Source organism: Pleurodeles waltl, chromosome 7 (assembly GCF_031143425.1).
Source record: "Pleurodeles waltl isolate 20211129_DDA chromosome 7, aPleWal1.hap1.20221129, whole genome shotgun sequence".
Lineage (NCBI taxonomy): Eukaryota > Metazoa > Chordata > Amphibia > Caudata > Salamandridae > Pleurodeles > Pleurodeles waltl.
The window spans coordinates 1,411,228,945-1,411,245,200 of record NC_090446.1 but is presented as its reverse complement, the minus strand read 5'-3'; the positions used below and the strand labels follow the sequence as shown (position 1 = coordinate 1,411,245,200).

The 16,256-nt window shown below is 48.4% G+C and overlaps 1 protein-coding gene across 4 annotated transcripts in view; it reads left to right on the top strand.

Annotated features, from left to right (window-relative positions):
* The window catches only part of LOC138246420 (beta-1,4-galactosyltransferase 3-like), a 204,244-nt gene that overhangs the window by 13,082 nt on the left and 174,906 nt on the right, over window positions 1-16,256 (top strand). For 3 of the 4 annotated variants that reach the window (XM_069201025.1, XM_069201026.1, XM_069201027.1), the window contains exon 3: window positions 2,945-3,556. In XM_069201025.1, coding sequence (XP_069057126.1) covers window positions 3,283-3,556 — 274 coding nt within the window. In that variant the 5' untranslated portion in view covers window positions 2,945-3,282. Of the gene's footprint in view, window positions 1-2,423; window positions 2,515-2,944; window positions 3,557-16,256 lie in introns of those variants that run through there. The other variant, XM_069201028.1, reaches the window with a different exon arrangement.

The following is a 16,256-nucleotide window of genomic DNA, read 5'->3' as shown; positions in this document are numbered from 1 at the left end:
AACTACAACAAGACTGCTGAGCTGAAAAACCCCTGCAGAGGAAGACCAGAAGACACCAACTGCTTTGGCCCCAGACTTACCGGCCTGTCTCCTGCCTTCCAAAGAAACCTGCTCCAGCGACGCTTTCCAAGGGACCAGCGACCTCTGAATCCTCCGAGGACTGCCCTGCTTCAAGAAAGACAAGAAACTCCCGAGGACAGCGGCACTGCTCCAAAAGAACTGCAACTTTGTTTCAAGGAGCAGATTTAAAGACCCCTGCAACTCCCCGCAAGAAGCGTGAGACTTGCAACACTGCACCCGGCGACCCCCGACTCGACTGGTGGAGGACCCTCCGGCGACTCTGAGACCGTGAGTAACCAAAGTTGTCCCCCCTGAGCCCCCACAGCGACTCCTGCAGAGGGAATCCCGAGGCTCCCCCTGACCGCGACTGCCTGAACTCCATTTCCCGACGGCTGGAAAAGAACCTGTACCCGCAGCCCCCAGCACCTAAAGGAACGGAACTCCTGTGCAGGAGTGACCCCCAGGAGGCCCTCTCCCTTGTCCAGGTGGTGGCTACCCCGAGGAGCCCCCCCCCCCCCTTGCCTGCCTGCAACGCTGAAGAGATCCCTTGATCTCTCATTGAAAACCATTGGAAACCCGACGCGTGTTTGCACACTGCACCCGGCCGCCCCCGCGCTGCTGAGGTTGTACTTTTTGTGCTGACTTGTGTCCCCCCCCCCAGTTCCCTACAAAACCCCCCTGGTCTGCCCTCCGAAGACGCGGGTACTTACCTGCTGGCAGACCGGAACCGGGGCACCCCCTTCTCTCCATTGAAGCCTATGTGTTTTGGGCACCTCTTTGACCTCTGCACCTGACCGGCCCTGAGCTGCTGGTGTGGTAACTTTGGAGTTGCTCTGAACCCCCAACGGTGGGCTACCTTGGACCAAAAACTGAAACCTGTAAGTGACTTACTTACCTGTGAAACCTAACAATACTTTACCTCCCCCAGGAACTGTGAAAATTGCACTGTGTCCACTTTTAAAACAGCTTATTGTGTTTTATGTAAAAAGTATACATGCTAATGTAATGATTCAAAGTTCCTAAAGTACTTACCTGCAATACCTTTCAAATGAGATATTACATGTAGAATTTGAACCTGTGGTTCTTAAAATAAACTAAGAAAAGATATTTTTCTATAACAAAACCTATTGGCTGGATTTGTCTCTGAGTGTGTGTTCCTCATTTATTGCCTGTGTGTATGTACAACAAATGCTTAACACTACTCCTTTGATAAGCCTACTGCTCGACCACACTACCACAAAATAGAGCATTAGTATTATCTCTTTTTGCCACTATCTTACCTCTAAGGGGAACCCTTGGACTCTATGCATGCTATTCCTTACTTTGAAATAGCACATACAGCGCCAACTTCCTACAGTCACACCCACTCCAGCCATTGTCTCGCCGCTGTGAATGGCTGTATTCTGCTTGTGCAAAGAAGGCTCTTTCGGTGTCAAGGGCTGGTGGTCCAATGTGTCCTTTTTCATATTTTCAAATTTCTTTAGTAACAATTATATTTTAGGTCTTGCCTACGTCGTTTAAATTAGCTGAGTTTGCGTTGACCCTCTAACCCAGTGTTTATGATGCCGTCTTCGGTGTGTGAAGATTTGTCAAGTGAATATGTGTTAACATTGAAAAGCAGTTCTGCGTGTGTGGTATTTTAACCACCACAGGCAGCTGCTGGTTGTGTGGCAGATAGGTCCCATGCTGCTCCCCGAGACTATACAACGGGGATAGCGCTTAAGCATTGTGTTTTTTTGTGAACTGTTTGCAGTGTTAGGCACGGGGGGGGGGGGGGCGGTTGTTGGGGCCTTGTGTGTGTGTGCAGGGAGATGTTGTGCCCCTCTTAGTTTTTTGCTTTTCCGGTTGAACCTATTCATGTATTCAGTCTCCCTTGGGATGTGGCAAGAGTCTGCCTCGCAGGTGAAACGCTGCGCACTTCCCGCAGCCTCCGGCCGGCCCTCGATGGTTCCTGCTTGGTGCCTCGGCGGTGACTGGCCGGGAGCGCACGGGCCGGAGGCATCCTCCGACTGGCAGTAACTCGCTTTACCCCGGGTTATCCCGGTGTGGGACTCAGCCGCGCTGTGGGGGTGAAGGTAAACCATTGAGTGTTTGACGCTCAGCTGCGGGAATCCCAATTCTAACTATATGTTCACCTGATATACACGTTTGACTGAGCGGGTCACAGGTTTTTATAATTCAAATTGAGTTTCTTGTGTTTTAATTATTGGTTTGCATCGAGAAGCGAACGCTAGTTTTGATTGTGGGCAATGTTGGAAGCAGGGTGTGTGTACATGTAATTTCCTCGCGCGAGCTTGAGGGGCGTAGCTTCATCATTAAGATTGGGGGGGAGGAGGAGAGTATCCGATTACCCAACAGTCACGCTGGCACATAAAGTTAAAATACCTTATACGACAAGCGCGCGCCCCAGAGGAGCGTATGGGCATTAAGGGAGAGGGACGCGGATTAATACGGGTAGGAAGTGAGATAGAGCATGTTATTTTGTGAAATAACTAACATTTTCTAAGTCTTTCCAAATTTGTGGGGGGTGGGGGGGGATGAGTGTGTCTGCGTTTTCCCTGCGTGTGTAAAAAGTCGGAGTGAAATCCTACAGACACCTCCCTATATCCGACTGAGAACACCTGTACCTAGCTATTTATCACAAAATACATTTATAACACCCCGAACCCCCCTTGAAGCGAAGCCCCCGGCGACCTTTGTATTCTGAGTTATGCTTACCATGGAAACACTGTCCCGAAACAAATATCCCTTTACGTTTCTGCTTTTCATTTGCTTCTCGTAGTCGTTTGCCAAACTGTGCTTTCATGTACGTTTAACTATTACGACATAACGGGCAAAGCCCCTGCCAATGATAATCTGGTGTAAATGTTTTTTCTTTCATTAGGTTCGAACGTCTGCTGCACTTAAACTCTATTTCATCTGCGAAGAAACACACTTTGATATTTCTGTACATTAAAGCAAGGTATGAGGAAAGCCCTTCCAGTTCGTCTCGCCAGAACTCCTAACTGACTTCTCAAAGTTAAAAGTGCCTTGGAATTTTTGGATTTTTGTCTTTCTGCTCTGCGTAAACCGAGATATATCGAGGATTTATTACAGCCCCTCTCCTTTTGTACGCAGGGTGCTCTTAGAAAACCGGATTCTTATATCTCCAAACACTTAGACTGCCTTCTCGGGAGCGCTTGTACTGTCTCCGCACCAGACATTCAGGCGTCTTCGGTGAAAATGGGCTTTGCGAAAGGCCGCTACTTGCTGATGTTTCTGTGTGTCCAACTTGTGGTCATGGCGCTGCTGTACCGCGAAGGGTACCGGAAAAGGATGTCCTACTTCTTTGGAATTCTTTACAAAGGAGGTGCCCCTTCCGCAGCGGGCACTGCAGTTGGTGCCCACCTGAACTCGTCTCAGCCTGGAGATGTCTATGCCAATTTAAGCCGGATCCTGAAACCCAGCCATGGGGCGCAGGAGCTGCCGAAGTGCCCAAAGACCTCACCTTTACTAGGTATGTAATAATTTGCAAAGTATTTTTTACTGCTTTTCAAATGGCCACGTGTCTACCATGGTTTCGCTTCCAGGTTAGATATGCAATCTGAAGTAGTTTATTAGTCCCATGTCTGCAGATCCACTAATCGGACTGTCTGACCTGGCAGACCCGGTACTGTTGTGTTTAGTGTGTCTGTGGAGAAAGTGACTCAACAGTAGAAACGCATGTTTGTGCTGAAGTCATCGGTGACGATGCAGGGTCTTCACTTTTGGCTCATGAGTTAGTGACAGCCAAGAAAGCTGCTTGGATCAAGTGCTGTTTCTGACGGTGTATCAACCATAGCTAAGGCTCCCATTTTTCCGATTTTACTGATTTTTACAGATGGAAAACATTTCTTTCCTATCTGTATCCATTCTTAAACGTAGAAAAATAGTGAAAATTCCATGAATTCCAGGCAAAAGCTGAGCAGACAAGAGAGCATGGGGAGTTGAAAAAACTCAATGAGATTTCCATAAATACAGGCATATGTTAACTTATATTTGTAGTATAACATTACTATGCAGCTGAGGGTGTAGTGTTTTGTTACATGTGACAGCTTAATTAGCTACAAAGCGACTGGCATCCACCCTTTAGTACACATTTAAGCATCATTAAATGTGGAAATATACAATTTTACGATGCCATTTATTCTCAGAACACAAAATAAATAAGGGTGAATTCTAATAAGGTGGCAAAAAATAAACATAGATAAATACAGAAGTAAATGTTAAAAAAATACAGTTTAATCGGGATCCCTGATCATAGCTTAACTTCGGTGTTGCTTAAGTGAAGACGAAACATCATGTGCTCTACGTGGGTGTAAGAATTCTTGCAGCTATTATATCAGGGTGCGCACACGCAGCGCATAATTTGAAAATGTCACTTTGTTAGCAGATATCAGCCAAATGTGTTTAGCGCTTAGAGCTTTTTGCAAAATGATTATTTCAGGCAGAAGGAGTAGGATGTGGCAACTTTTAGTACTTTTAAACCGAAAAATGCTACAGCAAAGAGTATTAACACCTTTATTAATGTAAGGCACTGCCTCATTTGAGCCAGTGGGGGGCACAGGCACTTATTTTTGGGGACTAGCACTTATTGTTCTGCAACTTACACAAGCAGAGAACAAGAAAGGGAAACACGCACACATAGAAGAAGGAAGAAGTAAAAGACGTAAAAAGTGTCATAAAAGGACGAAAGCAGGAACTTGCAAGAGTGGGCTGGAGGGGCAGGGAATGTGTTTTTAGTGGATTAAAGAGCCTTAGATTGATTTAGGAATACGCATCCTTAGTATTTCATGCACGCATATTTAATTGCACCTGCCGCGTTTCAGAGCAGCCCTATTGGCACCGGCCCCCTTTCATTTACAAATTAGGCACCGCGCTTACCGTGTCGAATCTTCCGTAAGTGATACAGTATACAGGGAGTGCAGAATTATTAGGCAAGTTGTATTTTTGAGGATTAATTTTATTATTGAACAACAACCATGTTCTCAATGAACCCAAAAAACTCATTAATATCAAAGCTGAATATTTTTGGAAGTAGTTTTTAGTTTGTTTTTAGTTTTAGCTATGTTAGGGGGATATCTGTGTGTGCAGGTGACTATTACTGTGCATAATTATTAGGCAACTTAACAAAAAAAATATATATACCCATTTCAATTATTTATTATTACCAGTGAAACCAATATAACATCTCAACATTCACAAATATACATTTCTGACATTCAAAAACAAAACAAAAAGAAATCAGTGACCAATATAGCCACCTTTCTTTGCAAGGACACTCGAAAGCCTGCCATCCATGGATTCTGTCAGTGTTTTGATCTGTTCACCATCAACATTGCGTGCAGCAGCAACCACAGCCTCCCAGACACTGTTCAGAGAGGTGTACTGTTTTCCCTCCTTGTAAATCTCACATTTGATGATGGACCACAGGTTCTCAATGGGGTTCAGATCAGGTGAACAAGGAGGCCATGTCATTAGATTTCCTTCTTTTATACCCTTTCTTGCCAGCCACGCTGTGGAGTACTTGGACACGTGTGATGGAGCATTGTCCTGCATGAAAATCATGTTTTTCTTGAAGGATGCAGACTTCTTCCTGTACCACTGCTTGAAGAAGGTGTCTTCCAGGAACTGGCAGTAGGACTGGGAGTTGAGCTTGACTCCATCCTCAACCCGAAAAGGTCCCACAAGCTCATCTTTGATGATACCAGCCCAAACCAGTACTCCACCTCCACCTTGCTGGCGTCTGAGTCGGACTGGAGCTCTCTGCCCTTTACCAATCCAGCCACGGGCCCATCCATCTGGCCCATCAAGACTCACTCTCATTTCATCAGTCCATAAAACCTTTGAAAAATCAGTCTTGAGATATTTATTGGCCCAGTCTTGACGTTTCAGCTTGTGTGTCTTGTTCAGTGGTGGTCGTCTTTCAGCCTTTCTTACCTTGGCCATGTCTCTGAGTATTGCACACCTTGTGCTTTTGGGCTCTCCAGTGATGTTGCAGCTCTGAAATATGGCCAAACTGGTGGCAAGTGGCATCGTGGCAGCTGCACGCTTGACTTTTCTCAGTTCATGGGCAGTTATTTTGCGCCTTGGTTTTTCCACACGCTTCTTGCGACCCTGTTGACTATTTTGAATGAAACGCTTGATTGTTCGATGATCACGCTTCAGAAGATTTGCAATTTTAAGAGTGCTGCATCCCTCTGCAAGATATCTCACTATTTTTGACTTTTCGGAGCCTGTCAAGTCCTTCTTTTGACCCATTTTGCCAAAGGAAAGGAAGTTGCCTAATAATTATGCACACCTGATATAGGGTGTTGATGTCATTAGACCACACCCCTTCTCATTACAGAGATGCACATCACCTAATATGCTTAATTGGTAGTAGGCTTTCGAGCCTATACAGCTTGGAGTAAGACAACATGCATAAAGAGGATGATGTGGTCAAAATACTCATTTGCCTAATAATTCAGCACTCCCTGTAGAAGTGTCATGTTATCTTAATGTCGCAGTAGGCATTTTTGGGCGCACGTAAGAGCCGTGTTTGTGATCGTACTTCTCATATTGTCAAAATGAGTTAGTTCAGCCACATTAATGGGTTAGTAGTCGGATGGAGTATCTCAAAAATGGGGATGAACCGCTTGGCTTTGAGAAGACCACATTCTCAAATAAGAAAGACTCGTTGGAACAAAAGTAAACATTTTGCTAAGCCAACTGAAAGGGAAATAAAGTGTGCTGGTCGCAATATGCAACCGAAAAATAATTGTAGAACAAAAAGAACCACCTCATTACTTGAAATAGCCTGGCTTTTACCTTTCGCCTGCACAGCACTTGCGTTGTGCATGCAAAACCAGTTAAAAAAATAAAAATAAATCCTAAAGGGGTCTCAGAGCCCACTGATTACTTCTAGTTAATGCATTTTATTTTCACAGCAGTTATTTATTCCAGTTTTTCCGTGTTTCAGACCTGTAGTTAGTCGCTTGACAAATATCTAGCCTGTGCTTGCACAGAAATAAAACATGTCTGGAAACGAGCTTTCCCTTAACTAATACGGTTCCCGAGTTCTTTCAAATATTCTGAAGCCGAACATGACCGGAGTGTTTACTGGAAGGATTATTTCATTTTTTTGAAAGTGCACCTGTGTCTCATTGCTGTCACTCGAAAGAGGTTTGTTGCATATACAGCGCTTTTCCTCCATGTGATTTCCCCTCCACCCCCCCAACATGGCGCTTGATTTGTGAATGTGTGCTGCCTTCCCAATTGTACTTAAAGGGTTCATTCAACTTTACCGTTCATGGCAATACTATGGCTCTGCAAATAGCTGATTCCTGTCTGAATGATCCACAGATGATCGCTTCTGCCTGGTGATGTTTGGTTGAGAAACCATGAGTCTGTATTTTGCTGTGCGGAAGATCTAGACAGGCCCCGGCCTTTGAAACACTTGCATCTTTGCTCGATCTCGCGCATCTAAGTGGGAGCCTTTTGATGGTGACCTGCTATGTATTGTTCACGTACAGCCTTGCAGGTGTCCAGATTATAAGAATCCAGTCGACTTCTCTTCTTCTCAAACTCTGATGTTGTAGAGAGGATTTACCAAAAACAAGGTGATGGATAGAATGCTCGAATTAATCTCAGCCACTGGCAGCACTTGGGCCACATCCCAGTCCATCATTTTTCGCCCATCATGCCACCTCAGTTTGAACCCAGCCACATGCGAATCAGTCTTGACCCTGCTCCAGTGGGAACAGTACAGCACGAACTGCCAAGCCACATCCGCGCTCAACCAGAGCACAAGCAACCCAGAACCGGTTTAGACCTAATGGGCTTTTTAGCCAGGTATAGCTTGGTTCCAGTGGCACAATGAGGCTAGGACCGATGTCTGGGAATAATGAGACGCAGGGTTAGTAAGGAGATTGTATGAAATTAGAGTATTAGATGAGGGGTGATGAGTACCCATCTCAAATAATCCCAACCATTTGTCAGGGTGAACCACTAGAATTACTAAATAAAACTTAGCTCCACTCCCTGGTAGCAATGACACAGAAGCAGGCAGGTTTAGCTCGGAGGCAATATGTTACATGTTTATACTGGAACAAAACAGTAATAAAGTCACAACACAAGAAAAATCCCAAACCAATTTAGAAAAAAATAGTACATTTTAATATATAAAATGGCACCAAAACAACAAAAATCCAATAAGTGAGACCGGATTTATAAATTTTTAAAGTTTAAATACCAAAAAAGTGCCAAAAAAGCATTAACCACTAACTTCAATCATCTTGTTGCTTTTGACAGGTACCTAAGTGCACAGTAAGGCCAACTGTTATGGAGCACAGATCAGATACTGAAAAGAGGGTCAACCGAGTCTGAAGTTTTACTTTCATACGCTGTCTCGGAAGCAGAAGCCAGAAATCCTCAGTGAGGATAGGCAGCAGTGTGTGGCCAAAGAGGGCTCTACTTCCCAGCATAGCTGCTGGACAAAGTCTCAATGAAGCTGTTGACCTTTTGTGGGAAAGCTCAGAGCAGGAACAAATTAGAATTTTGCTTCTAGAGAAAGTCCCTCGCTAGCTGGATACTTTTGGTGCCTTCACCTAGTGAAGATTTATATCTTTTGGACTTAGTCGCTTTTTTTGTTGAAGCTCAAATCCTTCCAGTGATGCAAAGCTGTAGGCTGTAGCCGAAGAGGGCTCCAACTCAGGATTCGCAGTGAAATCATAGACTATACAATATCCTTCAGCAGTCTTCAGAATATTGTTTTCTGAAGTCGGCTATCTGTAATTCTATATGTTTTTCCTTGAGGGTGTATGCATTTGGTATCATTTAATGTCCCTTGGGCAAATCGTGACTCACTCAAACTGGCCAATGCCTATGATGCTACAGTTGAATGTTTAGACTGTTTTCTCTGAAGCAAAAGAGATGCAATGTATGTGGTATGAAAAAAGTATGAGTGTGAGGAGAGGTCCAGGCTAAGTGACTTGATATTTTATCCTGCCTGTAGTTTATTATGGGGTGGCTTTACCTAAAGAACAAAGTTCATAGTACTTCCTACTTTCAGGAACTACTGAGGACCCCTCTCATAGTTAACATAGGAAGAGTCAATTTCTGATGTATAAGGTCTGAATGGGTTGAGCAACTCCTTGTGGTTGAGAGGTTAAGCCTACAAACCTAGATTTCTGATGGATACAACTACCTGTGGATTCCTCACCTAATGAATACTCCCATGGCGCCAGCATTCGACGGAAATCTTCTTCCTAGTCTCTGCACGTCACTCTAGCCCACGCGACGCCGTCTGACGTCATACAGGCAATAAGAGGTCCTCGACGACGTGCCGACGTCAGTTCCCTTTTTTCCGTGCATTCGAAACGGTTATCTTCGAGGGAGCAACTGTTACTTTCGTGGTTACAGTGTATTTTTTGCTGCGTAGTCCTTCGCTGCAGTAATAATATCGCAGAGAAAGTCGGGTTTTAAGCCTTGTGAGTGTGGGGGCAAGATGTCAGTTACGGATCCTCACTCCGACTGTCTTTGGTGTTTAAGCTCCGACCACGACGTCTCGACTTGCGATTCATGTCAGCACATGAATCCAAAGGCCCTCAAGGAACGTGAGGCGAAGTTGTTTATGGCGAAGTCGAAGAAAGAAAAACATCCTAAGAAGTCTTCTTCGCCAAGGCATCGGCGTCATCGAGACTCCCGGCGCCGTAGAGAATCACGGCGCCATTCGAGCAAGGAGACTCGTTCCAGGTCTTCGGATCGGCGCCGGAGGACTTGGGAGGTCAGTCCCACGGTCACGCCGCATCCATCGACGCCGTTGCCCTCTCCGGCGTCACAGACTTCACCTGGACAGGCGTCGGTGATTGAAGTGGTGCAGCCTCTGGTGTTGTCCCCGGCGTCGCAGACGTCGAGGCCGGCGTCGGGGTCGCCTTTGATACAGGCACCCCAGTATCCGGCTTTTCCCACCCCTGGAGCCGATAGTACCGCATTCCTAAATGCGATGTATACCATCTTCCAACAGATGGCTCCAGGGGGTGCTCCGGCTGGCCCTTTGGCCTTTTCATTGGGTGATCCTGCGCCTCTACGGCCGGCACCCTTTATGCCCTTTCTCCCTTTTGGGAACGTGGGCTCGGCACCGGTGTCGGCGCCGGTGGCCGCTCCAGTGGCTTCGGAGGGATTGGCCCCGGAGATTTCCATCCCGTCGACGTCGGGATTTCGTCCTGTGACTCCGGTGGGTCCATCCGCTCCGAGTGCTCTTTCATCGGCGCCGAAGTTACCTGTGGCGCCGGACGCGGCGTCGGTGGCTTCTGAAGATCGGCGCCGATCTTCGGCTTCGGCGGAGGCATTGTCGACTCCGCGTATCGAGCAGAGGCTTCATTCGAGGAGACGTGCTCTCCGTTTATTAGAGGAGCAGGAGTACCAACGAGTCCTGGAAGAAGGAGAACTAGAGGACTCGGTTGATGGACTGCATGGTCTAGATACAGCCAGTGGGCTGGACACTTCCCCTGAGTGGGATCTTTCGTCTCCAGGGGAATACACGGAGGAGGCTGCTTCCTTTCACGCAGTGGTACGGAAGGGAGCTAGTTTTCTGGACCTGCCTTTGCCGGTGGCAAAGACAAAACAGAACCTTCTGACAGAGGTGCTTCATCCGGCCTCAGCTGCGGCAGAGCCTCTATTGCCCTTTAATGACGCTTTGCTGGATCCGGTGCTAGAGGTGTGGAAGAGACCAGTATCTTCCCCAGCGGTTCATAGAGCCGTAGCCAGGAGGTATCGAGCTGCACCAACTGACCCTGGCTTTCTTTCTAGGCACCCTACACCGGAGAGCTTGGTGGTGCAGGCCTCCTGTTCATCCAAATCAGCGCCTGGTTCTTTCCCGACGGTGCCTGGGGACAGAGACTCGAAGAAACTGGATGCGCAGTCCAAGAAAATCTTTTCGTCCTGCAGTCTGGCGTTGAAGGCCACCAACGCAACTTGTATCCTGGGGAGATATGTTCATGCTCTTATGGAGGACATTTCCTCATCATTTACGGAGCTTCCCCAGGGTCTTTTGGATGTTTCAGATGCCCAGGCTGCTGCGACCCAGATTATTCAGGCTGGGCTGGATACGACCGACTCGGTGGCCAGAGCAATGGGCACGACTGTGGTGGCAAGGAGACAGGCCTGGCTCCGTAATTCGGGGTTTTCTGCAGATGTGCAGTCAACCCTATTGGATCTCCCTTTTGATGGGGACAAGCTGTTTGGCGCCAAGGCAGATTCGGCCTTGGAACGTTTTAAGGAGAGCAGGGCCACAGCCAAATCGCTAGGACTCCAAGCTCCTCCTTCCTCTGCCTCTTCCAGGATTTTCAGGAGGTTTCGGGGATTTGGGCGTGGCTCTTCCTCCTCTTCCTTTCGGGGGAGATTCCAGCAACCTGCCTCTTCCCATCCCTATAGATCTTTTAGAGGGAGAGGGAGGGCCCGCACCAGAGGAGCCTCTCAGCAGCACTCTGCCTCTTCCTCGTCCTCTGGAGGGGTGCAGCAGGGAAAGCAGCCTTAGGCTTCCACCATTTCCCACTCACTCCTCTCCTGTAGGGGGAAGATTACAGCATTTTCTCCGCAAGTGGAAGACTATTACAACGGACACTTGGGTTCTCAGTATTGTGGGAAAAGGCTACACCCTTCCCTTTCGGGAGTTCCCGCCCCTCATCCCGCCCCCCCATCTTATTGTTCAGAAGAGCACCTCCTGTTGCTAGAACAGGAGGTACAAGTCCTCCTTTCAAAGGGCGTGGTAGAGTTGGTCCCAGAGCAGGAAAGGGGTCGAGGTTGTTACTCAAGGTATTTCCCGATTCCCAAGAAGGATGGTCGGTTGAGACCAATCCTGGACCTGAGGATCTTTAATTGGTTCCTCAAACAGGAAAAGTTCAAGATGCTGACCCTAGCTCAGGTGCTTTGGGCGTTGAACAAGGAAGATTGGATGGTGTCTGTCGACTTGCAGGATGCTTACTTTCATTTCCCGATACTCAAGTCACACAGGAAGTATCTCCGGTTTATGGTGGGATCGCAGCACTATCAGTTTGCGGTCCTTCCGTTTGGTCTTACTTCAGCACCTCGAGTCTTCACGAAGGTGATGTCGGTGGTTGCGGCAGAGCTCAGAAGGAAGGGGATAGCAGTATTCCCTTACTTGGACGACTGGTTGATCAAAGCCAAGTCGCCGGAGCTTGTGTCGCATCATCTGCAGTCAACGACTCAGTTGTTCGACCTGGGTTTTTCGGTGAACAAGCCCAAATCTCACCTGGAGCCCTCTCGGCGCCTCCTGTTCATAGGGGCAGTACTGGATACAACATTGAGTCGAGCCTTTCCTCCGCCTCAGCGGATTCAAGATATTCAGGAATTGGTTCCAATGTTTCGAAATGGAGCGGTAGTTCCAGTCCTCAAGGTCCTTCGTCTGCTCGGTCTGTTTGCCTCCTGCATTCTGTTGGTCACGCATGCTCGCTGGCACATGAGGGCTCTTCAGTGGTGCCTCCGAAGGCAGTGGTCTCAACACAAAGGAGATCTAGAAGGTGCTGTCAAGATCTCCAGAGATGCTGCTGTGGACTTGAAGTGGTGGATTGCGAGCAACAATCTTTCACAAGGAAAGCCGTTCGCGCAGTCGCCACCAGTGGCCACGGTCATAACGGATGCTTCCACTCTAGGGTGGGGAGCTCATCTGGGGGATCTGGAGATCAAAGGCCTTTGGTCTCCAGAGGAGCAGATGTTTCATATCAATCTGTTAGAGTTACGGGCTGTACGTCTGGCTCTCAAGCCTTCCTCCCTTCCCTTCGTGGTCCGTCGGTACAGGTCCTGACGGACAATACTACCACGATGTGGTACATAAACAAACAGGGAGGAGTAGGGTCGTACCTTCTCTGCAGAGAAGCTCTTCGACTATGGTCTTGGGCAAAGGACCATCAGATTTGCTTGGTAGCAAATCATCTGGCCGGGGTCTTGAATGTACGTGCGGACAGTCTCAGTCGCCAATTCTCGGCCGACCACGAGTGGCGTCTCCATCCAGATCAAGTCCGTTTAATCTTCCAGATGTGGGGGTTTCCTCGGATAGATCTGTTTGCCACTCGGGAGAACGCGCATTGTCCGTTATTCTGCAGCCTCCAGTATCCGATGCAGGGAGCGTTAGGGGACGCGTTTCAAATAACCTGGTGCAGCCAGTTGCTTTACGCGTTTCCTCCCATACCCTTGATTCCTCGAGTATTGAGGAAGATTCGCCAAGACCGGGCGCTAGTCATCTTAATAGCTCCGGATTGGCCAAGGAGGGTGTGGTACTCCGACCTTCTCCAACTCTCAATGTGCCCTCCGCTCCGTCTCCCTTTCAGGGCAGACCTCCTCTCGCAGTCGCAGGGGCAGGTTTTACACCCCAACCTCCAGAGTCTGCACCTACATGCCTGGAGATTGAACGGGGCAACCTGAGTTCCTTCTCTCTCCCGCCTGATGTAGTGGATGTTATATTAGCGGCCAGGCGACACTCCACTAAATCTATCTACGCTAATAGGTGGTCTAAATTTGTTGCGTGGTGTGGAGAGAGGCAGATTGATCCCTTACATGCTCATCTATCGGACGTTTTGTCTTTTGCTCTCTCTCTAGCGCAGAAAGGTTGTGCAGTGGCTACCATTAAGGGTTATTTGTCGGCCTTGTCAGCCTTCATTTGTCTTCCAGACCAACCATCGTTATTTAAATCCCCTATTGTTATCAGATTCTTGAAAGGTCTTGTAAAGAAATGGCTCCCTGTTGCAGTTACCCCCCCACTTTTTGCCTGATACTGATGCTGACTTGACTGAGAAGTGTGCTGGGACCCTGCTAACCAGGCCCCAGCACCAGTGTTCTTTCACCTAAAATGTACCATTGTTTCCACAATTGGCACAACCCTGGCACCTAGGTAAGTCCCTTGTAACTGGTACCCCTGGTACCAAGGGCCCTGATGCCAGGGAAGGTCTCTAAGGGCTGCAGCATGTCTTATGCCACCCTAGGGACCCCTCACTCAGCACAGACACACTGCTTGCCAGCTTGTGTGTGCTGATGGGGAGAAAATGACTAAGTCGACATGGCACTCCCCTCAGGGTGCCATGCCAACCTCCCACTGCCTGTGGCATAGGTAAGTCACCCCTCTAGTAGGCCTTACAGCCCTAAGGCAGGGTGCACTATACCACAGGTGAGGGCATATGTGCATGAGCACTATGCCCCTACAGTGTCTAAGCAAAACCTTAGACATTGTAAGTGCAGGGTAGCCATAAGAGTATATGGGCTGGGAGTCTGTCAAAAACGAACTCCACAGCTCCATAATGGCTACACTGAATACTGGGAAGTTTAGTATCAAACTTCTCAGAATAATAAACCCACACTGATGCCAGTGTTGGATTTATTAAAAAATGCACACAGAGGGCATCTTAGAGATACCCCCTGTATTTTACCCAATTGTTCAGTGCAGGACTGACTGGTCTGTGCCAGCCTGCTGCTGAGAGACGAGTGTCTGACCTCATGCGGTGAGAGCCTTTGTGCTCTCTGAGGACAGAAACAAAGCCTGCTCTGGGTGGAGGTGCTTCACACCTCCCCCCTGCAGGAACTGTAACACCTAGCAGTGAGCTTCAAAGGCTCAAGCTTCGTGTTACAATGCCCCAGGGCACTCCAGCTAGTGGAGATGCCCGCCTCCTGGACCCAGCCCCCACTTTTGGCGGCAAGTCCAGGAGAGATAATGAGAAAAACAAGGAGGAGTCACTGGCCAGTCAGGACAGCCCCTAAGGTGTCCTGAGCTGAGGTGACTCTAACTTTTAGAAATCCTCCATCTTGCAGATGGAGGATTCCCCCAATAGGATTAGGGATGTGACCCCCTCCCCTTGGGAGGAGGCACAAAGAGGGTGTACCCACCCTCAGGGCTAGTAGCCATTGGCTACTAACCCCCCAGACCTAAACACGCCCTTAAATTTAGTATTTAAGGGCTTCCCTGAACCTAAAGATTTGGATTCCTGCAACAACAAGAAGGACTGCCTAGCTGAAAACCCCTGCAGAGGAAGACCAGAAGACAACAACTGCCTTGGCTCCAGAAACTCACCGGCCTGTCTCCTGCCTTCCAAAGAACTCTGCTCCAGCGACGCCTTCCAAAGGGACCAGCGACCTCTGAATCCTCTGAGGACTGCCCTGCTTCGACGACGACAAGAAACTCCCGAGGACAGCGGACCTGCTCCAAAAAGACTGCACCTTTATCCAAAGGAGCAGCTTTAAAGACCCTTGCAATCTCCCCGCAAGAAGCGTGAGACTTGCAACACTGCACCCGGCGACCCCGACTCGGCTGGTGGAGAACCAACACCTCAGGGAGGACCCCCGGACTACTCTACGACTGAGTACCAAAACCTGAGCCCCCACAGCGCCGCCTGCAGAGGGAATCCCGAGGCTTCCCCTGACCGTGACTCTCTGAAACCTAAGTCCCGACGCCTGGGAAAGACCCTGCACCCGCAGCCCCCAGGACCCGAAGGACCGGACTTTCACTGCAGAAGTGACCCCCAGGAGTCCCTCTCCCTTGCCCAAGTGGAGGTTTCCCCGAGGAAGCCCCCCCCTTGCCTGCCTGCAGCGCTGAAGAGATCCCTTGATCTCTCATTGACTTCCATTGCGAACCCGACGCTTGTTCTAACACTGCACCCGGCTGCCCCCGTGCCGCTGAGGGTGAAATTTCTGTGTGGGCTTGTGTCCCCCCCCCGGTGCCCTACAAAACCCCCCTGGTCTGCCCTCCGAAGACGCGGGTACTTACCTGCTGGCAGACTGGAACCGGGGCACCCCCTTCTCTCCATTGAAGCCTATGCGTTTTGGGCACCACTTTGAACTCTGCACCTGACCGGCCCTGAGCTGCTGGTGTGGTAACTTTGGGGTTGCTCTGAACCCCCAACGGTGGGCTACCTTGGACCAAGAACTGAACCCTGTAAGTGTCTTACTTACCTGGTAAAACTAACAAAAACTTACCTCCCCCAGGAACTGTGAAAATTGCACTAAGTGTCCACTTTTAAAATAGCTATTTGTGAATAACTTGAAAAGTATACATGCAATTGAAATGATTCAAAGTTCCTAATGTACTTACCTGCAATACCTTTCAAACAAGATATTACATGTTAAATTTGAACTTGTGGTTCTTAAAATAAACTAAGAAAAGATATTTTTCTATTCAAAACCTATTGGCTGGA